General features: G+C 42.8%; 1 protein-coding gene across 1 annotated transcript in view; it reads left to right on the top strand.

Moving 5' to 3' along the window:
- The first annotated feature begins 234 nt into the window (after window positions 1-234).
- Window positions 235-22,957, top strand: part of UST (uronyl 2-sulfotransferase) — a 290,670-nt gene continuing 267,947 nt past the window's right edge. Inside the window, exon 1 of the mRNA XM_036871971.1 lies at window positions 235-724. Within this exon, the coding sequence (XP_036727866.1) occupies window positions 472-724 (253 nt within the window). The 5' untranslated portion in view covers window positions 235-471. The remainder of the gene's footprint in view (window positions 725-22,957) is intronic.

Genomic DNA, 22,957 nt, shown 5'->3' with positions numbered 1-22,957 from the left:
GAGGAGAGGGAGGAAAACCCCTGTCAAGGAGGTGGAGCGAGGGGATGGTGTCCGCCTCCCGTTCCTCCCTGCCGTTTTTTAGAGGAGCCTGAACCCGGACAAAACACGCCGAGACCGACAGACACAAAGCCGGGGGGTCCACGCTGGCGCTGGAGGCGAGCCCCGGCGGCCGCGAGCGAGCCCGAGGCGCGGCGGGGCGCGGGGCACGGGGGCGCTAGCGGGCGCGGGCCGGGCGCGGGCAGCGCCGCCGAGCCGGGGCCGGGCACCTCGGCCGCTCGGGCCGCGGCGGCGGGGACCATGCCGAGGAAAGTCTCCTGAGCCCGGCAACTTCGGCCCCTCCCCGCCCCCACCCGGGCTGCCCTCGGCGCGGCCCTGTCCATGTGCAGCCGGCCGGCCAGGCTCTCCTCCTCGCAGGCGGATGGGTGACCTTTTCCTGGCACGGGCAGGCTGTGCAAGGCGGCGGAGCAGGCGATGAAGAAGAAGCAGCAGCAGCAGCATCCCGGCAGCGGCGCGGATTCCTGGCCCCATGGGGCCCCTCTGGGGGGCGCCCCTCCCGGCCTGGGCAGCTGGAAGCGCCGGGTCTCCCTGCTGCCTCTCCTGCGCTTCTCCCTCCGGGACTACGGTTTCTGCATGGCCACCCTGCTGGTCTTCTGCCTGGGCTCCCTCTTCTATCAGCTCGGCGGGGGACCCCCGCGCTTCCTGCTCGACCTGCGGCAGTATTTGGGTAAGGAAGGGAGACGGGAGCGAGGGCGGCGCGCGCTGCTCCAAGTTGTGCAGGGGAGAGTGGGGCGCGCCGGGCACTTTGGAGCTGCCCCCGCCGCCGCCTCCCCGAGGCTCCCCAGGTGGGGCGCCGGCGAGCATCGGTGCGGCGGCCCCGAGCGGCTGCTGCCTCCAGCGCGTCCGTCTGTCTGCGCCTAGGCGGGGGCGCCGCGGGGTTGATGTGCCGGGCAGGTACCCCGGGGCTGGGCGCTGCATACCTTCCCCCGCCTCCGCCACCCCGTCTGGGCGGAGTGAAGGCGTGTGAGTGTGTACGAGTGTGTGTATATTCAAGCCTGGCAGAGTGGGGAGAGGCGAGGGGCAGCGACCCGTCCATGGCAATAGCGACCACAGTCCCGTCCTGTCCGGCGCTCGGGGTCGCGCGGGTGGGATTGGCTTCTCCCCACGGCCCGTTCTGTGAATTGTGCCCCACAAGAGCTCCTGCCCCCTGGCCTGGGTGGCCCAGGAGCAGTTTTCAGGCTCCACGCTGTCCCTGAGCTGCCTTGTGCTTGGGGCACCCCCTGCCCACCCCACTGTCCTCAGCGAGTGAGACGCGGGGAGCCGGGGTCCGGGGCGCGAGTCACCCTGGCCAGCAGTGTCGCCTCCTTCGACTGAACGATCCTCAGCGCTGTGTCTCAAGTCTGAACTTTTGGGATGGGGGGCGGGTTGTGCCTGGTTTATTAGGAGCGAGGTCGCCTATTTTAGCAGAGGTAAGGAAGGAGTGTGCGAAGAGAGAAAAGAGCGTCTCCAGAGAGAGGGCGTGACCCGCAGCTCGGTGGTCCGGGCGCGGGGAGAGCGGTGCCAGGGCCCAGCGAGCGTACCCCGAGGCCCCCGGCGCGCGCCTTGGCTAAGGGAGGATGCACATCTTTCACAAGTCTGTGGCCAGAAGAGGTCTGGCGGGGGCGGGGGGGAGAGGCTGGGAGGGATCCAGCTAATCGCAAACGTCCAAGGGGATAAACCTAAGCCCCCGGCAAACTTCGGCATCTGCGTGACGGGAGCGAAGGCGCAAAGGGAAGCCCCCGGAGCGCTGGAACCGTAATGGGCCACACGACTCCGGCGGCGGGAGGCTGCCACCCTCACCCACAGAAATCCCTTCGTCGCAGAAACCACAGGTCTGGATAGTAGATCGTTTTCGAAGGAAAAAAACCACTTCAGCAAAGTGACAAATGTGTTAGAGCGTTTTCAAATGTACACGCAGATAAAATAATGTTTTTTTCCACGTAGAGAAGCTCAGATTTTAAAAGTTACACTTCTTTTTCAGTAGAAACTTTGGGGAACTACGGTTTTTCTAAGATGCTTTAGGGAAAATTAAAGGAAAATATTGCCCAAGTAGATTTCCAAACATATCTGGTTTCTTAGAGGATTTGGGGTAATACGCACTTTTGCTAAGGAGTCAACTCTCTTCTTTCGAGTTCTGTGTTTGGAAGTCTCACAGCCTCATAGGCTCTCCGATTCCTGCTAGTACCACACAGGTCACAATTGTTATGATTACCGACAATCACTGTTAACTGGCATAGAGAGGGAAGTGATTCGGAAGCTCAGGGGCCTTTCTTCATAAACTCTGATAATGAATTCTTTGGTGAGGTTCTTTTAAAGCAAAATATGCAGGCAAGTGATGTAGGGAAAGTACAGTGGATAGGGAAGGAAGACATCTGTGGTGTCCTCAGGAGCACTTGGCTTTGGGCAGGGCGCTGGAACCACATGGGCCTCGGCTTTTTCCATAGGTAAAATTCTGGGCGGGACCAGATTGTCTCTGACACCTCCACCCAGCTCTTAAAATGTTACGGTTCTGATACCCTTCTTGGGGCTGGGGAGCCTGGGAGGAGGAAGGAGCAAAGGCATGTAGTGAGGCTAAAATCAGGAAACCGCAGCATCTAGCATGTTAACCTCTTGAAAATTCAGCCAAATACGTGTGGTATCCAGAATTTAGTGTGCTTTCATTATATATTTCAAAAAATGAGGCCTGATAAATTTGGGGGCTTATTTGGTGGAAGGGTGAATTCACAGCATTCACTCAGGGAGCCAGGAAGAACTGAAGGATGGAATATTGCTCCTATTACTAACTCATCATTGAGTTTCTGACTGATGTAACAGGTTAAAAAATGACATCATTGTGAACTGAAAATAGGATACCCTTGGCCAAATTTGTTCCCTGTTGTTTTGTTATGTAAACATAATGATTTTCAGGAAAAGCAGGCTTGTGGTCTTTAAGAGGATCTAAAATATACCCTTAATAAAATAAGGCCAAGGTATCTGCAGAATTACTCTCCCCTTGTTTCCTCCATTCTATTATTTTAGTGTCTGTGAAAACAAAATTGTGGTTAGTAAACACATCCTCTCAATTTTCCTAGGTAGCCAATTTTGGAGGCAAGTATTTTTCTTAAATATAAGTTCATATAAAGTCAAAATTTTCCAAATCAAAATAATATTTATAGCAATATTTGTCTTGACAGGATATTATTTTTAATATACTTGTATAATATATTACATCTGACATAGTAGCTAGTAAATAAATATTCGTCAAAGTGATGACTGCACCTATTGTATCAAATAGGTAGTGTGATATTTAACATATTGAGTATTCTCACAGGAAAAAAAAAGGACCATTTATGATAGAAGCTAACATTTATTGGGTATGTGCCAATCAGTGCACATGTAGAATGAAATTGTATTAGCACAGCAATATCATAGGTAGGTGCAGCTGTTATTCCCATTTTTGATACGGGAGAAGGGAGGGCAAAGAAGTTCACCGACTTGCTGAAGGACGCATAGTAAGTAAGGCAAGATTTGAACCCACATCTGGCTGAATCAAGTGCCCATTGCATTAGCACTACAAGCAGTTTGAGAGAAAAAGGAAATAGAGCCAAGATGCGAGTGGAACTCTAAAGGGCTAACTGGCAAAAAGTGATCATTTTTATTTCCATAATTTCACTTTCCTTTTCTTGATACTTTTACTCTGAGAATCTTGAGGGGCCAACAGAGAAGGGAAATAATTCAAGCAGCTGGCCTGCTCTTAACTCCACCTTCCTGTATTCATCTCCGTGACGCTGCTTCCATGTGCTAGGCAACTGAACTCTCCCAGAGCCACACAAGTGGAGGTGATGTGAATTGGAATCAAATTAAATCTTAAATTCCTAATTTCTTTCTCTCTTTCTTTAGCGGTCATTCTCTGTCTGGGCCAGTAGTTCTCAATGTGCCGTCCCTGGACCTGCAGCGTCAGCCAGCATCACCTGCACACTTGTTACAAGAGCAGATTCTCAGGTCTCATCCCAGACCTATGGAATGAAAGAGTCTGGGTGTGGGACCCAGGAATCCATTTTAGCAAGTCTTCCAGGTGATTCTGATGCCTGCTTAAGTTCAAGAACATTGCTCTAGAGTCAAACATTGCTTTCACAAAGTTTCCTATGTATTTGAGAGAAAGAGGGGGGATGAGAGAGAGAAGAGATTTATAAAATATTTGAAAAGTGATGGACATGGTTTCATTTTTTAAACTTCAGCTTTTAAAAATGCATCTGCTTTGCTGCTTACGCCCCATTGTTTCAAGGGAAGGACCAGCCAACAGCTGCAGCCCCAGCTGGCTTTCGAGTTTCTGAGGTTAGAAGATGCACAGAATGAGGTGAAGGGGGGCAACCAGAAAGCATAGTGTGGAGAAAAAAGGGAAAAGAGTCAGTAATGATGCTTTTTCTTCTCACAGGAACTGGGGTCAGACAGCTTCTTTTTTCTAGTTAGTTTGGGGCAGGGCAAAGTCTGTTCTTTTTAAAGATGCTTTTTGCTGCAACAGATTTATTAAAAACAAAAAGGAAAGTAAGTAAGTCAGGGAGAGGAAAGTTATGCAGGCATAACTCTTGTCTTGATTCTTTTCCTCCTTGAAATGGGTGGAGAGAGGAGAGCATAAAACACACAATGGGACAAATAGATGAATAGAGCAAATTGCTATACTTAACTTGGAGACCATAGTCTTTCCAGTTCAGTGAAATTATTTCATTTATTTTGAAGTGGCATTCAGACTTTGACTTGCTATGGAAAACCAACCAAAATCAAATAAAATCTCCCACAGAAATTAGATTATGACGCAGCCTCTGCCAGTAGCCTCATTACTTATGAGCTGTGGAAATATCAAAAACTTGCAATAACACTCGTTATATCGATGTAAACCGAATAAGTCAGATGGCTTACTACTGATCCTGTACAACCGGCAAACTCTGATGATTTTTTATCAAGACTTGGGTATGTGACTTAGCCTTTATGGGGACTAAGTCTGTTGGATTGATCTCAAGTTGATAGGCTTTCCTTTCCATTTTTAACTTATACTATTTAAAATGGAGATATATTACTTTAGTTTTCAGAATTGCTAATCTTGATATGTATATTATATATGAGCATGGCAATTTTGAGTCAAAAATGAAAGAAAAAGATGTAACTTTATTGAACTTGAAGTTCTCTGAGTTTAAATGAATTTAAAGGAAAATGTGAAAATTGAGGTCCAGACCTGTTACAAAATAGTTTCTCTAAACCTTAAAAGTCAAATTAATTTGCCTTCTGCACATCACGCATGGTTTAAATATAGTACTCCAGGCCCCAGACAGCAATCTAGGAAATGAATGCATAAAATATGATGTTATCAATAGAAATTGTTGACATAAAAAGAAAATGACATTCTTGTTCATAGCTGCAAATTTATCTTATAGGGTTGGTTGGGGACACAGTAGCACTGTATTAGAAGAAGACAGAAAATGGAATTCAACTATGGCAGACTGTTCTGTAAACACACAGCATGAATAGTGAAAAACATTCTGTCTTGTAAACTGTTTTTAACGTAGACTCGTCTCAGTATGAATTGTTTTAAAATACAGATAAATATGCATTATCTGGATACTGTCTTTCTTCAAATTCCCTGTCATCAGTCCAGGTTTAAAACACTAGTTGGTTTTGTATTTGAGAAACTAGAATGAAAGTGCTCAAGTTTTTTGAGTCCCCAAAGAAAGAGTATCTTTTGCTTCCCTACAGGGAAGCTGCAGGAGTAGAAACTGTAGCTTGCCTCACAGCTGTACTGAAGGGGTCAGTGATGGACAGTGAAAAGGCATCTTATTTGACAACTGTAGCTGCTAGAATGATTAGGAATTGTCACTTGCTTTTTTTTTTTGGAAAGAAATGAGACTTGACCACAAATAAATTTTGTCTTACCTATATTTATTTTTATTATAGAAACTCAACTTTAAGCAAACAGTGATATACATAAATCCTTTTATTTGTCAGAAATGGGGACAGAAACACTAGCATTTCACCAAAAATTCTTAGTTGCAAAAGTCAAAAGAATGTAGCAACTATTGTGCAAGAACGTTCCAAACAAAGCACATTTCAGTGTATGCTATTAATTTTTAAAATAGCTTCATTGAGCGATAATTCACAAACCATACAGTTCACCCACTTAAAGTTTTTAATAGTTTAATAGCTTTTAATTGTTCTTAGTATATACCTAGATAAGGGAAACCATTACGATAGTCACTTCTAGAACATTTTCATCACCAGAAAGAGAAACCTCGTTCCCCTTAGTTATCCCTTCACTATTCCTCCGTCTCCCCAAGCCCTAGGAACTAATCTATTTTCAGTCTCTATAGATTTGCCTCTTCTGGACATTTCATAGAAATGAAATCATATAATATGTGGCCTTTCGTGACTGGCTTCTTTTACTTAGAACATTGTTTTCAAGGTTCATTCATATTGTAGCATGTATCAGTACTTCATTCATTTTTATGGCTGAATAATATTCCATTGTATGGATATACCACATTTTGTTTATCCATTTATCTGTTTCTCATTTCAGTTGTTTCTATCTTTTGGCTATTGTGCATAGTGCTGCTGTGAACTTTTGTGTGTAAGTTTTTGTATGTACACGTATTTTCTGTTCTTTTAGGTATATACTCAGGAGTGAATTGCTAGGTCATATGGTAATTCCATGTTTAATTTATTGAGGAACTGCCGAGCTGGTTTCCACGGTGGCTGCACCACTGCACATCCCCACCAACAATGTATGAGACTTCCAGTTTCTCTACAACCTCACCAACACTTGCTATTTTTCATTATTTTGATTGTAAACATCCTAATGGATGTGAAGTGGCATCATATTGTGGCTTTTTTTTTTTTTTTTTTTTTCATTTTCCTAATGATTAGTGATGTTGGATATCTTTTCCTGTGCTTGTTGGCCGTTCATATATCTTGTTTGGAAAAATGTCTATTCACACCCTTTGCCCATTTTTGAACTAAATTGTCTTTTTCATTTTGAATTTTAAGTACAGTATCTGGGTATAGAGTAAAAGCTAAATAAATTCCTAATGATTGAACACAAAGACCTCTTTAAAAGAATCTTGGGGGTCTTACAGTTATGGATGACTGAATAGTAAACACTTTGCATTTAGCTCTAATGTATGAATATTCATAAATAGGTAGCACTTAACTATTTTACAGATGTCACAAAGATTATTGTGACTTATATGTGGAATATGAGTATAGTCAATCTTGAGCAGCAGACTATAGTACAATGGATATGAGTATTCTGTCTTTGTGTTTGCTCACTAGAAAGGAGCTGATGAGCTCAGCGGGGGGAAACATTTGGGTACATTATGTTCCTTATACACTGTACTCTGAGGCTACCAAGGAAATCTTGAAAATTGGAATTCATATGCAATTCATTTTTATTCACACTGTGGTATAATATACAGGACAAATATATAGTCCTTCAGTAAATTAGTAAAATAAGTTAGGAATTTAACTTTAGTAAAATAAGTTAGGAATTTTTAGGAAGAAATTTTTTTTTCCAAAAGTGTTAGAAATTTTCAGTAGGTTTAAAAATATATATTATCAAAATAAGAAGCTTTAAAATAAGTACAGTCAATTCCATGCTGCCTGGTGAGAGACTCAATTTGAATAATTTGTGACACTCTCATACTAAAATTATCAGGGAGCCAGATAGCAGTTTACTGTTGAGGGTATGCTGCACCTCTCGGTCTAGCTCAGGTTTTATAGTGGTTGTTTGTAATTTCCCAAAGCTAGCCACTGGCTCATTTTTCTTGCCTCACTACCTGCCTTTGCTTCTGCTATTGCCTCTTTGCTGATAGTTAAGGAAGCTCAAATTCCAGTGATGATCTCTGAACTCCTGTAGTATTTATTTCATGATCACTTTCGAAGTTTTGACATTCTACCTTGTATTGTGATAATTTGTGGGCAAGCTCCTTGAAAGGAGGAAGCTCGTTCAAGTGCTTTCCATCTCTACTGTGACACCTCTGCTGGGTACTCCACAGGAACCCTTAGGAAGTGTCTGTTGATTCAATATATTTGCTCAGCAGATAGTTCTTTACTAGGGTTCCATATTCTGCTTTGTTTTGCCCTTATTTTAAGTAGAGACCGTGGGGTGGTGTGCCAGGAAAGACTCAAGCCAGTTCATTCTACACCCCATCTCTTTCTGGCTGTTTGAAGCATATGCTACAAGCAAAGATGTTAAAACCACTATGACATATACTTCTATAAACATTTCCTTCTGTGCATGGGGATAATTGTCCACCTCTTACGTGTGGGGATTTGGACTTACGTTTATAGAGCTTTCCCTGTAATTAAGAATGCCTGCGGTCATCCTAGAGATTTGGCTGCATACTAGAATTCAAACTTCTTGTTTCTTGTCATTTTCCTGAACCCTGAACCAGTTTTGGGAGTTTGCAGAATAGCAGTTTATCTCTTGCTCTAAGTCAGCGTCTTCCTTAGGTAGCAATTTGTGTTAAATTAGCTAGTACGTTTCAAGCATGACTTTGACTCTTTAAGGAGATGAGACCATAGATGATGTGGTTTTTGAAGTAGTGACTGAGCAGATTTTAACTTAAATGGCAAAATGATAGATTATAAGATTAAGGCTCAATGCACGAACCCATTGACCCTTGTTTAATGAAAGATATGGAAATAACCTTAAGTCATGGCCTCGACTGAGTAATTCTTAGTTCATTCATTGATAGATGATTTAAATAACCATTTACATTAAGCTGTAATGCATTTCTGGAAACGCCATTGATGTTTTTCTAGCTCCGTGCATATGACTTTCACAGTCTTGATGAAAATAAAAATGAAGGTATTCTGAAACATATAAACTCCTTTGTTCAGTCACTCAGCAAATATTCATCGAAAGCTTTCTGTGGGCCAGAAGCATCCAATACTAGAAAAAGTACAGGTTTCAGAGCAGAGATCTGGGTGTGATCACTGTGCTACCACTTATTAGCTGGGAGAACTTGGGCAATTCTCTTAACTTCTCCGAACCTTAGATGTTTTGGTCTATACGATGGGATTAATAATTGCTATTTTATAAAGTACTTATCTGATTCAAGGCATGGCATTTGATTTCAACAAATGCCAATTTTCTCGCCTTATTCTTTGCTTCTCTCAGATCCCCTTTTCTTTTGGCCCACACACGCATGCACGCACACACTTGCACAAACACACATACTAGTGGAGTGCACAAATTCATTCATGGTTTGCTTCCATTTGAAAGAACCACTCTACCCAAGAAATATGAAATTACTGAATCAGCATTTTTGTGGCTTATCTTGTCACCCTCACCCTCAAACTGGTGAGGGCTCTTCAACAGCTGATAAGCTCCAGTCATCTGCCCTGTTAACTTTACACACAAACCTTTCTGCTTCTCATCCTCTCTTCTGCTTCCTGGAAACAATCTTTAAAAAACATATTCTTTGCACAGCCTGCTTTCCTCTGTTTTGAGTTTATCCACACGTTCCCCTCCCCCCTCCCCCGCATTCGCAAAAGAAAAGTAGCTGTACAGAGGGAGTATGGCGCAGCTCACTCTCTGGGGTCGCCAGCCGTTCTAGGACTGGACTGGTGATCCACATGAATCAGACCCTTTCAAACGATCACGGTGCCAGGCATACACTGGGACCGCTGCTAGAGCTTCTCCCACTTGTGATGGAACTACCGCGTCCAGTAGTCTGGCACTGGTTTTTCTCTGGTTCCCATTTCCCTTCCATTGGAAGTCAGGGCAAGAGCAGCGAACCAAAAAGTAGCAGATCATGTCTTTGTCAGAAGGCTGGGGAACTTGCTTCTGTTTTCCATTCTCCGCTTCTTCACGTTGCCTTGACCTGCCCAGACACTGATGAGTGTAGGGGCCAGAGCCACAGGGCCATTACTATCTGGTGTGGATGGTTACCCAATTCCTTGAGAACTTGAAAACAAATGGGATCTTACATTATTTGATAGAAAGTTAAATTCTGTCCAGGGAAACCATGACCTAGCAGCTCCAGCACAGAGCTTCCTGTTTTGACACGTGGGCTGTTTGATACAAATACCTTCTCACTGGATTAGCAGAACCGTCAGGCGAAGCTGTGCGAGTCGCTGGAAGGGCCAGCGGACCTGGGTCTGGAGGAGTCCACAAATAGTTCAGGGGTCAGTGCTGTTAAGTCCCACGAGCCTCCTAAGCTTATGTTTCTTCACCTCCAAAATGAAGACGTTTGATTAGCTCCGGGATTCTCAATTGTTTTTCTTTCCTAGGACCCTCATCAGCAGCAGTGTTTCCATGTGGTCTTGATGGTCTATCTGGGAATATGTCCCAGTGGCCAGGAAAGGGAGAATGGGTGTGGCTCTGGGGTTCCTTAAAGAAGCTCTCTAGGTGATGGTGCCTCTTTTTTCTTTTTTTAAATTAATTTATTTATTTTGGCTGTGTTGCGTCTTCGTTTCTGTGCGAGGGCTTTCTCTAGTTGCGGCGAGCGGGGGCCACTCTTCATCGCGGTGCGCGGGCCTCTCACGGTCGCGGCCTCTCCTGTTGCGGAGCACAGGCTCCAGACGCGCAGGCTCAGTAATTGTGGCTCACGGGCCTAGTTGCTCCGAGGCATGTGGGATCTTCCCAGACCAGGGCTCGAACCCGTGTCCCCTGCATAAGCAGGCGGATTCTCAACCACTGCGCCACCAGGGAAGCCCACTCCGCCAGGGAAGCCCCTCTTTTTTCTTTAGAATGACTGAATTAGGCGCTTTCTAAGGTCCCACCTACTTTAAAATCATGTGTTGAAAGAGTTAAGAAGCCCTTTAACTGTAACAATTGAAACTATAGGGTATTTCCTTTGGAGCCAAATGTTTATTTAAAAGATTGCAGTAGTCAAGTGACCAAGGCAAGTAGAATATGCCAAAACATTTTTAGGCCATCATTTTCAAAGTCTTAATCATTGTTTCATTTTGTTTTGTTTTGATCTTAATTAAAATTAGCAGCACTCCCCATCCCTGCCCCCATCACCAGTTTGCCCCAGCCTATCTGGGCAATAAGGAGAGGATCTTGCTTCAGAAACTGTGGGAAGCAGAATGTCCTTAGGAAGGCAAAGAGAGAGAGAAAGCAGAGTAAGTCATGGCTCTCCAGAATTCAGAGTATAACTGTGATAGGAAGAAAGAAGGAAAGCGAGTAGGGATGAGGAAGCTGTGCTTTCAAAGAGGATTCTCACAGTCGCGGCCCAGCTGCCTGCTGCTCTTCGTCCCATTCCATCGCGGGCAGCTCCAGGGGCTGAGGGAGTTCGCACAGTGCGGCGGGCTACTTCTTTGTGGCTTCTCTCTACTTCTGCTAGTTCTTCTGGGAGCTACACAGAATAGTCTGTTGGACTTCATCCTCTTTCAGAAAATTGAAGCTATGAAGGTGACTGTAATGCCCCCGCCATAAGTCTTGTCCAGAAAAACAGATCTATCTTCCAGTAGTTCCTCATCTGAAGTTACTTTCAGATGCAGAAAGCACAAACAATAAGTGAAAAAAAGAAAACAACATAAAAGCGAAACCTTCTGAACAATAAAATCCCATAAACAAAGCAGAAAGACCCAGATTGGAGACAGATGTTTCTCTAGAAAATGGGATTAGTATGCAGATATGTAAAAGATCAATCAATCAATAAGAAAAGGAGAATTCATGAGATAAACGGGCAAAGAATACGAGCAGGCAATTCACAGAAGAGCAAACACAACTGACCAATAAGCACATGAAAAGATGAAATGATTTTCATTCCCTTATGCATCTTAATCACTTTCCTCTGTCTATATGGCCCTTCAGTGGCCTGTAGAACTGAGGAATTCTCCAGTTCCCTTGGTTTGTGAGCCTCCTTTATGGAGAGGAGTATCAGAAGTGACTCTCTTCTAAACTGTCTTCTTTTGAAATGACTGTGCCACATCCGCCTGTGTTCTGTAGTCATGGCAGGTGACTGGCAGAGCCGGGGGTGGGAGGTGAGGGCGTGCAGCTCTCTGGAGCTCTGTCTCAGGTCCTAAATACAAGACTTGCTGAGTCCTTGGTGCCACATTTGTGTTGGATGGTCTGCCCCCTGAGATGCCCTTCTCCTCACTCAGAAGCACAGCCAGCAAGCCACTCCCAGTTCACAGCAAATAGCACCGTGCATTCTGCTCTGCTTCCTTCCATCCCTGAGACTTTGCTGAGTCTGTAAGAAGCAGAGGACAGAAGGAACTGACGTGGTGCTTAGAATGCAGCATCTTGCCTGGAAGTATTTTCTCAGTATTCCAGAGAACAGTGGAACTGACTCATCTGGTTGGAGTTTTACAGAAATGTGATTGCAGATTTTTTGCGACTTCATTCTGCTTTAGTGTCAAAATTCAACCAACGATGTGCCAGGAAAAGTGTGTAAAATCACATACAGATTTAGACGCTTGAAGAGGAAGTTATTTTTACTATAGTGGGGAAGAAGACAGAAAGTGATGATTGGCGGAGAATCCAAGGCAGGGCTGAGTCAGGAGGCGAGGCTGGGGCACACCTGCATCTCCAGTCTTGCCGGACTGGCCTGGGAGTTGCGGCGTGGTCGCCTCTTAGCAGGTCGAGTGAGGAGTTCCGGTGTGGAGGACCTGCCTGGGGGAGGAGGATGTTGACATAAACTCCGCGTGTGATGCCAGTTTAAGCCATGTGGGCTTAATGTTGGTTCCTCCTGAAAATGTGTGTGTGCTCTCCAGGGTCCCTCCTTAGAAGCCGCTCTCTAACTAAGAGCTACGTAACACAAGGAGGTAAGAATGGAGAAACGGATTCTGGAAAGCTCCATAAACATGAAAACCAAATGGTGCAGCGCCTTTAGTTTGCTTTAGCAGATGACAGGATTGAGGTCGTATTATTTTCCTTGCCCGTGCTTTTCCCAGCTCAGAAGCCTGCTCTTGTGTGCTTGCCCAGCGGAGATCTGAGGCCTTACGGAGTCTGAAATGTTTGTGGTCGTGTTCTTCTAGTCCTGTTGTGAGATGAAGAGGTTCCCAGAAATAAAGGGAGGGAGAAAGAAATAATGTGTTAGCAGCCATAATCTCTATCTTTTTATTGCTCTTTTCACCTGGGCAAAGGATACCTGCAGCTACCATTTAGTGATAACATTTCCAGTCTCATGAGTTTGTAGCTTGATGGTGAACTTTTCAAATGCATTTAGACAAGGCTTTACTCAAGCCTTCTTGTGTCTTGCTCTCCTGTTCCTTATGGCTGGGGAGAGGTGTGTAGGTTTCATGAGCCTGCGTCTTGAAATGTGCACAGTTACGGTGGTGCCACTCTGTTTGTGACCTGCACTCTGGCATAGAAAGTGTGGGTGTGGACACATTCTTAGGTGTGCTCCCTAGCTTGGATAGGGAGAACCTACTAGAACATACTTTGGTTATTGGGCGGGCTTCTACTTTTGTGTTTCGTTTCTTTTATGGCATAATGCATTGCTGTTTCAAAACACAGCTCCCTTTCGCCAGATATTTCCTGGCCACCTTGTTGGAATGATAGGTGACTTTTTGTTAATTTCAGAGTAAGTCTTCCCCACAAGGCTTACACTTCATTGAAGTTTCACATCAATGAGACTTAAAGGATCAGAGAACATGAGTTTTCCTATTGCTTTCATATGCCCACCCTTCTTCCCATTTGGCTTCTCTCTGTCATCTCTTCCATCTAATCAAGTTCATTCCTTCAACAAATGTTCATCAAACTCCAGTTATGCACTGGCTGCTGGAAGTAGTGTGACTAATAACACTGTCCCTGCCCTTGGGGGGCTGCATTCTACTAGGAGGGGCAGAGAAGGACTTAGGATAAATGTAAAGAGTGATGAACAGGGGTGTCTGGGAAGCCACAGGAGGAGAGTAGAAGCAGGGATTAGATCTGCCTGGCTGTGATTAGGCTAATGATGTCTTTGGTTAGGACCCTGTTTATGCCAGTAGCTAAGGGGTTCTCAAATCTGGCTGCACGACAGAATTACCTGGAGAGCTTTGGAAAATACTGATTTCCATTCATTTGGTCAGGGGCGGGGCCTGGGCATCTGTATTTGTTTAAAGCTCCTCATGCAATTCTCATAGGCAACCAAACTGGAGAACCTCTATAGTTGATAGATGGCCGGATAGCTTTGTGTGTGCGTTAGGTCTTCTTGTGGTACTATTCAGAGATGCTTAGCCTATAGTCTTTTATTTGGCTGTGACTTATAATACTTTAGCTTTCAGCTTCTCTATACCAGCTCTTCTCAAACTGTACTGTGCGTTCAGATCATCTGGGAATTTGTTAATCTGTAGATTCAGGTGCAGTAGGTGTGGGGCGGGGCCTGAGATTCAGCATCCCCAGCAAACTCCCAGTGTCACCAGTGCTGCAGTCGGAGGACCACACCTTGAGTAATAAGGGTCTACGCTGTAGCATGTTTGGAATGTGATTAATACTTGTAAACAGAAAAATGAGTGCGGGTTCATCCTAGGCCACTAAAGATCTGTGCTATTAAACATTTTGTAAGTTTCTTTTAATTGAATTCTCATTCACCAATTTGATTGTTCGAATTTGAGAACATCAGATTTTTCTTAAGAATCGCACAGTTGCCTGATTAAAGTTTAAAATGTCTGCTTTTATTAATTTCTGCAATCCATAGTATTAAAAGGCAGGCTGTTTGGAGATTTGTGAACATACAGATTTGACTTAAGGTCAAGTTCATTAATAAGCATAGGAAGTTAAACAATTGGTCTTGGATGTAAAGTTTCTTCAAACAGTTATTGCAGATTCTTGCACTGTTCTAAATTTTAGTGATGTCAGAATTCATTGCTAAGTGTCCTATTATCCAAATACTCCAGGTAAAGTTTTTTTTTTTTTTTTATGGTCAGAGCGAATAATTGGATATAAATAAAGCAAATAATTAGAATGACTTGCTGTAATGTTTTGAAAACACAATTTTAATCGATAATTAAAACCCTTACATGCTCATTGTAGAAACCTGGAAAATAGAGAGAAGAGCACAAAGAAGAAAGTAAAAAGCATGTTAATCCCTTTACTCAGAACTGCTTTTGGTTTGGTTTGGTTACATTCTTCCTCTCTTCAGCAGTACCACAAATGTTATTCCATGTCTTTACATATTTTTCAACAACATTGGTTTTCATAGCGGCAGAGTTTCTTATGAATGTACAGTAATTCCTCTAGCAAGGCCTTTTGATATTTAGCCTATGTCCAGTTTTTCATGATTCTGCATAAAGCTGTGATGAACAGTATTAAATTTTTGCACACTTCTCTACTTCCCTCGGAGAAATTCCTAGACTTGGAATTGCTGGGTTAAAGTATGCACCTATTTAAAAATTGCTTTTAGTGCAAATTGCCGTTTATCTCGGTGTGTTTCACCAGCAGTCTGTTTTGCTCATATTTTACAAGTACTGGATATAATCTTATAAAACTCCTCACCCATTCAGTTGGTGAAAAATTATATTTTAAACTCTAATTCACATTTGTTTGAATATTAGTGAAATTGAACAATTTGACTATGTTTTGGGAAGTACAGTTTTACCCTTTCCCATTTTTTCCCTATAGATGTGTTCTTTCTTTTACTAATTTTAAGAATTCTTTAGAGATGAAGGGTATTAGCCCTTTACCATACATGCAAATATGTTTTTTTAAATTGCTCTTTAGTTTTTAAAATCAGTTTCTTTTATTTTTCCTTTATGCTAATTAAGTTTTTTCCATTTATTATTTTTCCTTTGCTTTCATGCTTAGAAAGGCCTTATATCCTGTCCCTATATTTTCTTCTAATTCTTTTGTTGTTTCACCTTTTCATTTACTTTTTACATCCTTTCGGCGTTTATTTTGGCATAAATTAACTCAATCGTTTTGCAAGTCTAGCTGGAGACAAAGTCATACTTGAGTGATGTCATTCTTTAACATTAAATTCATTTTTCAAACGTTGAAACTGATTTCAAGCTTAACTCTTTTTAGAGGGTTTGAAACCCCTGTTTGCCATTTAATTCCTAAACTTTTGGGAACAAGGTCCCCCAGCTTCCAGGCCACTGCCATTGTTTCTGGAGAGAACTTTCGAGAGTCAGTGGATTGTGGAGTCGCTGGCAAGGCCAGGTAGACGTGACCACTCTCCTTGCCCATGCTGCCTGAGTTGCCTGAGTGAGTGTGGGACGAGGCAAATTGATAGGTCTTAGCCTCTTGATTCCTTTCGGGTCTCTGGAGTAAAAAGTGAGCACACCTCACCTCCAGACGCATGTGTCCTTTTCAGTTTAGCTGGAAACCTTAGGGGGGTGGAGATAGGTGAGCTCCTCATCGACAGCCTGGCTCAAGCCACCCTCAGCCCTTTGCAGCACCTTGTAATAAGGACAGCACTCTTTTAAACACTATTTTTATAAGCAACTAGATGATAATAAGTTTAGTTCCTGTGTGTTGTTATTCTTTTTAATGTTTATAAAATTCAAGAGACCACAATTTGAAGACACAGACATTTAAAGGCCAACCATATGGTCTAATAGAGCTACATTTTCTTCTTTGGAAATCAGATTTCTTCTGTGAATTTACCTTTAACAGGATGTTTACTATTACAAGAGGCAATGTAGTGTAAAAGAGCATTGGGCTTCAAATCAGAAGTCCTCTGTTTGAGTCCTGGCTTTGCCAGCGTGCAGCTGTGTGACCTTGGGTAATTCACTTAACCTCTCTGAGTCTCCATTGAAACTTTAGAGGGACTCTTTCTGTTCCAGAACAACAACCACTAGATTATAAAGAGAATGCTATCTGCTACTCTGCTGACTGGAATACTGTGAAAATTTGCATTTTTAATATCTGCTAATACACATCTTCATTTTAATTATCCAGGCAGAAGCCTAGCCAGAGCAGGTGGCACTCCAGAGTGTAGGAGCCAGAGGGATGTTACTTACTGTGGGATGTGTGTGTGTTGTGTCGACAGACAAACAAACAAACACATCCATCCAAATTCTGTCTCTAGGCATTCACAAACAGTGGTTATTTGTTGTGTGTATTCCTGCCCTTTCTGTAATTTATAGTTTGTGTGTAGGAAGAAGACCTCCAAAGATCATGTAAATTGCATTTTAGTCTATTGGATATTTTTATTCTTTGAAAGAATATTCTTGCAAAGAATAGTTTGATGACTAAAACTTCTAAAACATTTACCCTGTGATCATTTGATAAGATTTTAGTTTTTCAGTTTTATTTTTCAAACTTGAGTGTGCCAAAGACACAAAGATTTTCTCAAGAGCTGCTAGTCGAGTCTCTGATATAGATGTTTAAATTCATTACTTTCATGTATGTGTTTGTAGTAGTAGAGATTCATTCACATCCCTTGGGGAGCATAGGGGGGAAAATAGGGAGAAGGGGAGGGCTTCATGGAAGAAGTGACACGAGCTGGGTGTTGAAGCATAAATAGGAGTTTGCCTGACAGAGATGTGGGAAAAGGACATTCCAGAAAGAAGGAACAGCACTGGCAAAGGCAAGCCAGTGGGCACAGTTGTGGCCCCTTTGAGTCCACTGAGTAGTACGGGTGGCTGGTGAGAGACTGTGACAGAGAGAGGGGAAGTGGGGTTGCTACAGGGAGGCTTCTAGGGGAAAGGGTAGATTGTAAAGGAACTTGTATCTTATACTAACTGGCAAGCAGTGGGGAAACCACTGAACACTTTCAGACCACAGTGTGATAGCAGATTTGTTATTCATGAAGATAGCTCTGGAAACAGAAAGCGACGCGGAGGCTAAGCACGTGTCTGAAATGGTCCTCAGATTTGAATGGTGTTTTAAAGATCAAAAAATACTTGCACACGTGTCACCAAGCTCACTTCTTTACTTTCCCGAATCGTGGGTGTTAAGCTCGCTTTGCAGATGAGAAACCTGAGCCCAGAGTCGTTTGAAGGGTCCTGAGTTGCTCCACTGATGGGGTGGGGAGAATTTTGCATTCAGTTTGGGTCTGCTCAGGCCCCAGAAATCTCTTCCGTTTCACCCCATGCCATATGGAAGCGTATTTCAACAAAAGTACTCAAGTATTTTTCTCACTCTTTTAGCTTGAACTTTCAAAGTACTTTTAATCTTGATAAAGAAAGCTTGACAGGAAAATCAGCTTAACTCCTATCCTGCAGGTGTTTATTTAGTATACTATAGTCATGTCGAGTTGCCTCTTTGCTGACGTTTTCCTGTTATGATAGCGTTCTACGAGTTGATGGTTTATTTTCTCTGAGTAGCTGAAACGGGAAGAAAAATCCACACTGCGTTTTTATTAGGATAGGTTATAACATCTTGATTTTATGTTTCATTTATTTCAGTAACTTTGATCATGCCATTTTGTCATAGATTAAGTTGGTATTTAGGCTATGATTTCTTGCTGTTTTAAAAATGACTTTTCACTGTGTATGGCAGGTTTATTTTCTCTGCAGCTTTACTGAAGACTCTTTAGAAGTGACTCCGTTTATGTCTCACCTGAAGGCCCATATTCTGGGGCTATTGATCTCACATTCCAAGTGTAGCTTTTTGTAAAGCAGTTCAGCTCTTCCAACCCCTGCTGGAAGACATCCAGCCCTGCCTGCGCTGCCACCTGCTCTGTGACGTTTGAAGCAAAATGGTCTAATTGTTTTGTTTTTGTTTTTGTTTTTTAAACCAGAAACAGGTTTCTAAATCTCCAATTTTGTTAAAACACAGTTGGAGGAGAGGTGTTCAGGTCACAAAAGCATTGAACTGTGCTAAGATTGCGGTGGGTGGGTAGATAGTCCTTGAAATGATTTTTTTTTTTTTTAAAGGTCGTTTTTTTTTTTTTTTTTTTTTAATTTATTTATGGCTGTGTTGTGTCTTCGTTTCTGTGCGAGGGCTTTCTCTAGTTGTGGCAAGCGGGGGCCACTCTTCATCACGGTGCGCGGGCCTCTCACTATCGCGGCCTCTCTTGTTGCGGAGCACAGGCTCCAGACGCGCAGGCTCAGCAATTGTGGCTCACGGGCCCAGTTGCTCCGTGGCATGTAGGATCTTCCCAGACCAGGGCTCGAACCCGTGTCCCCTGCATAGGCAGGCAGATTCTCAACCACTGCGCCACCGGGGAAGCCCTTGAAATGATTTTTTGATCCCTTGAATTTCAGGACACTTTTTTAGAGAAGAGGCAAAGGGAAAAAAGCCCAAAGGGGTGTTCCATGCCCTAAATGAGACTATGTGAACTTGCCCAGGGTCTGGCACTTATTGGGTGATAGATGTTTATTAAGGTAATTAGAACATGTGCCTGGAATGAGAGAGTTTTTGTAGCTGAAGGCAAAAAGGAATAAAGTGTGTCATGTCGTCATTATTTAATGTAAGAAGCATAGGTGTTCATTGGGAACGGGTGGCCTCTCTTTTCCTACCTTCAACTTATAGGAGAAATTGATTTGATCTTAGAGTATTAGAATAGACGATGTCTTCTACAGTAATTTTTTCCAGAAAGTGACATGTTCTTCTTGAGGCTGTGCCATACACTGGCCCTTTATAAAAAGTGAAAAGTGTGCTATAAAGTCCCTCGTCAGCAACTGCATTTCCCTGGGGAGCAAGCTGTCACAGTTGAGGTGTCTTGCTTTTCAGTGGGTTTAGGTGTTTAGAAAATGGATATTGAACTTGGCCCTGATTGTTTCTCTCAAGTGTCAGCTTCTTCGGGCTTATATTTGGCAGGAAGGGGAGAGCAATCTGCTGAATGACGTGCTGGGGTGTAGAACCTCAGTGTGGCTGAGTGAGTCTGCGTGTCGGGATGGTGGGTGTCTAGGCGGCAGGAGCAGCGTTCGGGTTCATTCACCCTGCCTTGGGCTGAGGGGGCTGCTTGGGATCTGCTGGGCCTGCTGGGGGCCTGCTGGGGGCCTGGCCTTAGATGGGACCCTCCTGGACTCTCAGCATCACTCCCGATCAGCAGGAATCAGGCTCTGGCAGCTGAGATCTGGGCCAGGATGTTTGTCAGAGGGAGAAGTTCTGAATAAACATATTTTGAATGCCTTAATGCCTGATCTCTCAAAGGCCTTTTCAAAAAAAAAATATCTACCATATTTGTCAATGAGAGAATGGAATTCATTTTACTAGTCTTTCTTCTACAATTTTAATAATAATAATAATAGCTATTATTATTATTATTGAGGACCCCTTTTTCCAACTGAGCAAACGTTTGTTAGTCTTGCCATAGTTTAGACCCTCTTGGGTACATGATCTCACAAAAATATCTGAGGAACTTTGAAAAAATCATAGAAAATAAAGGATATTGGGCAATCAACTGTAAAGGAGGTTAGAATTTGGGACTTAAATTTCTTTCCATATCTTTTAATTTCATCCAAATTTATATGAATTAGAAAATGGTCATTTTTTTCATGTTTGGAATAAGATGACATGCATATTAGAAGTCTAATTTATTTTTCAGGTGTACATGAGGTAAATGGAAACACCAGAAGACTGTTTTACACACACACGCACACATGCACTTATTTTTTGTGCACTGGAAAGGTAAATATTCAAGTCTTTTCCATTGGGTGACATTTTGTTTAAACATTTTTGCAGAACATTCATATTTTCTATTTTTACCTTTTGAAAGGGACAGTGTAAGGGACAGATGTAAGAGTAAATTTGTGAATTTGCACCAAATGCCAGGTGTAGGGTTCTGTGACGTCTCAAAATAGGGTTTCGTATGCCTTTGGGCATCGTGCACTCAAAGACTTTCCAGGAGGGACTGAGAAGGGATTGTCTGAGAGAATCAAATTCTCAGTCGTCAGCTGCCCAATTATTCTTTTCTAAAATTGATCTCCCTGAGAACGTCACACTGGCTGTCCTTTCCCACCAGTTCCCCCTTGATGCCCTACCCCCACTTTGCATGAGTCTTGCTATGCTGGGTGCCAAACACCGCCAGGTGCTAAAGGAAGAATTCAAAGGCTGGTGTTAAGGAAATGAATGACTAGTGAAGGTAATAAACCTTTTTCCAAGTCAGGTGGTTTCAGTTCATTTTTTTTTTTTTTCAACCAAAGTGGAGGAGTTCAAGCTATCAAGGAATCAAGTTATCCAAGGAATCAAGTTATCTCTTCAAGTAGATGATCCACAGATCACTATGGGCTTTAGAAAGCATTAAAGAAGTGAGTGGCAGGGCAATAATATAACTTGTCCCTTTCCTATCTACTAATCTGTGTGAACAAGGCTTCTCAGTGTTCACACTTATTAAAATGAAAAATAGGAATAAAAGTGAAACAAGTAAAATTCAGTTATAGATACATTAACTAGTTAAATACCACAGCCCTGTTCATCTCATTAATAGATGCATTTTCAAGAAAATTTTACTTTTGCTTTTTAATCATTATTTGTGAAATTTGTGAAACCTTTATGTTGTTTTGATCAGTTGTGAACCAATGGCAATCTTAACAGTAACTCAATTCAGAAGACATTTTTGAAACCCTTAGACATTTTGGTCACAGGAAAAATTTAAAAATCAACTTCAATTTACATATGTATTTTCATTGAACAAAATAGAATAGAGTGATCAAAAAATATTCTCAAACATAAAAATATGTTCTGTTAGAACAAAAATCTGTAGGGGAGTGGAATGAAAATACATTGTGTTAGTGGAGAAAAATGCATGCAAGAAAAGCCAGTTAATTTCTTCCTCCGCCTTGTCCTTCCTTCATAATGGACTCGCCTCTAACAAGGATTTCCCAGTGCTGAGGATAACTTACATATACCTGAGTTATCTTCTCCCACTCTCTCCTGGTCTCCCAGGAGACCGAGGTAACTAGTGTTCTCAGTCATCTATTTTCTGTTCTCTGCCAGGTTTTGCGGGGCTTGAATAATCTGTGAATTTGAGAGCCTTCTTTAAGAAGAAGAATTAAAAATCATGGTTAAAAATGCCCAACCAGCACCATGTCACCGAATTCGAGATGTTGTATGAGGAACGGGAAATTGGAGAGGAAGGTGACAGTGGTCTTAACCCATTGCAGTTACACAGCTTACCATTGCAGAGTTTACAAAATCACGTGACCATGTGTTTATTGCTAGTAAGTTTATTTATGCAAGTAAGGGCTCCTGAGGCTTAAGCTTCAGTAATTTCATTGTGAATCTACCTCTGTGTGTGTGTGTGTGTGTGTGTGTGTGTGTGTGTGTGCATTCTGTTAGACAGATGTATAAAATGATGTAATTGTTGTATTTTAAAGTGTTGATATATATCATGCTGGCAATCACATCCCTTGCAGCTTTTTAAACATATGAAAAATTCTGGATGTTAACCTAAAATGTGCTAGGGCATATAGAGTTTTTCAGAATTCTTATGGGGTTATGTGAGCACAGAAGTTTGAAAACCAGCACGGTACAGGATAGTCCATGCTGTTCTAACACTTAGAAGGAGAACGCGTACCTCAGCTCCATGGGTGGAAATGAATCCCCCAGTGTGTTGGAAGGTTTCTGAATGGAGGAAACGGTCCTGGTCACCAAAGGCTGTCACCAAGTCTTGCTGCTTGAGAGCATGGGTGCACATTGAGCTATGTCCTGGCTTCACATCTGCTTGCCAGGGAAGCATAGAAAACCAGTTTCCTCCATCCATCTGCCTCTCCTTCCCCTTACTGCTTCTCTACTCCCCTCTACCTGCCCAGCCTGTCATTGATCTGAGTTACACCCTGGATTAAGAACAAAAATTAAATGTTTCTATCTGCAAGGCTCTTAGATCTCATTTGGAGCATTTAACTCTGAGTCTTCCAAACTTGACATTCCCACACCCATCCAGTAGCGAATAGAGAGCCCTTAAGTTGCCAGTTTCTAAGAGGCATCAGGGATTATAAATAGCTCGTAATTTTTTTTTCATTGCCCCAGTAAAAATCATGTTCCATTTTGGTGGTGGTGGTGATGGTGGGTAGAACTTAACTTGATCCTGATAACATTTATTGGATGTTATTTAACTGTGCCATGCACCTTATTTCAATATGTTTGTAAATTCTTTGATGACAGGGCAGGGAATATGCCTTACACATC

Source organism: Balaenoptera musculus, chromosome 12 (genome assembly GCF_009873245.2).
Source record: "Balaenoptera musculus isolate JJ_BM4_2016_0621 chromosome 12, mBalMus1.pri.v3, whole genome shotgun sequence".
NCBI lineage: Eukaryota > Metazoa > Chordata > Mammalia > Artiodactyla > Balaenopteridae > Balaenoptera > Balaenoptera musculus.
Note: the sequence above shows the minus strand (reverse complement) of the source record. Positions and strands in the feature narration are given on the sequence as shown.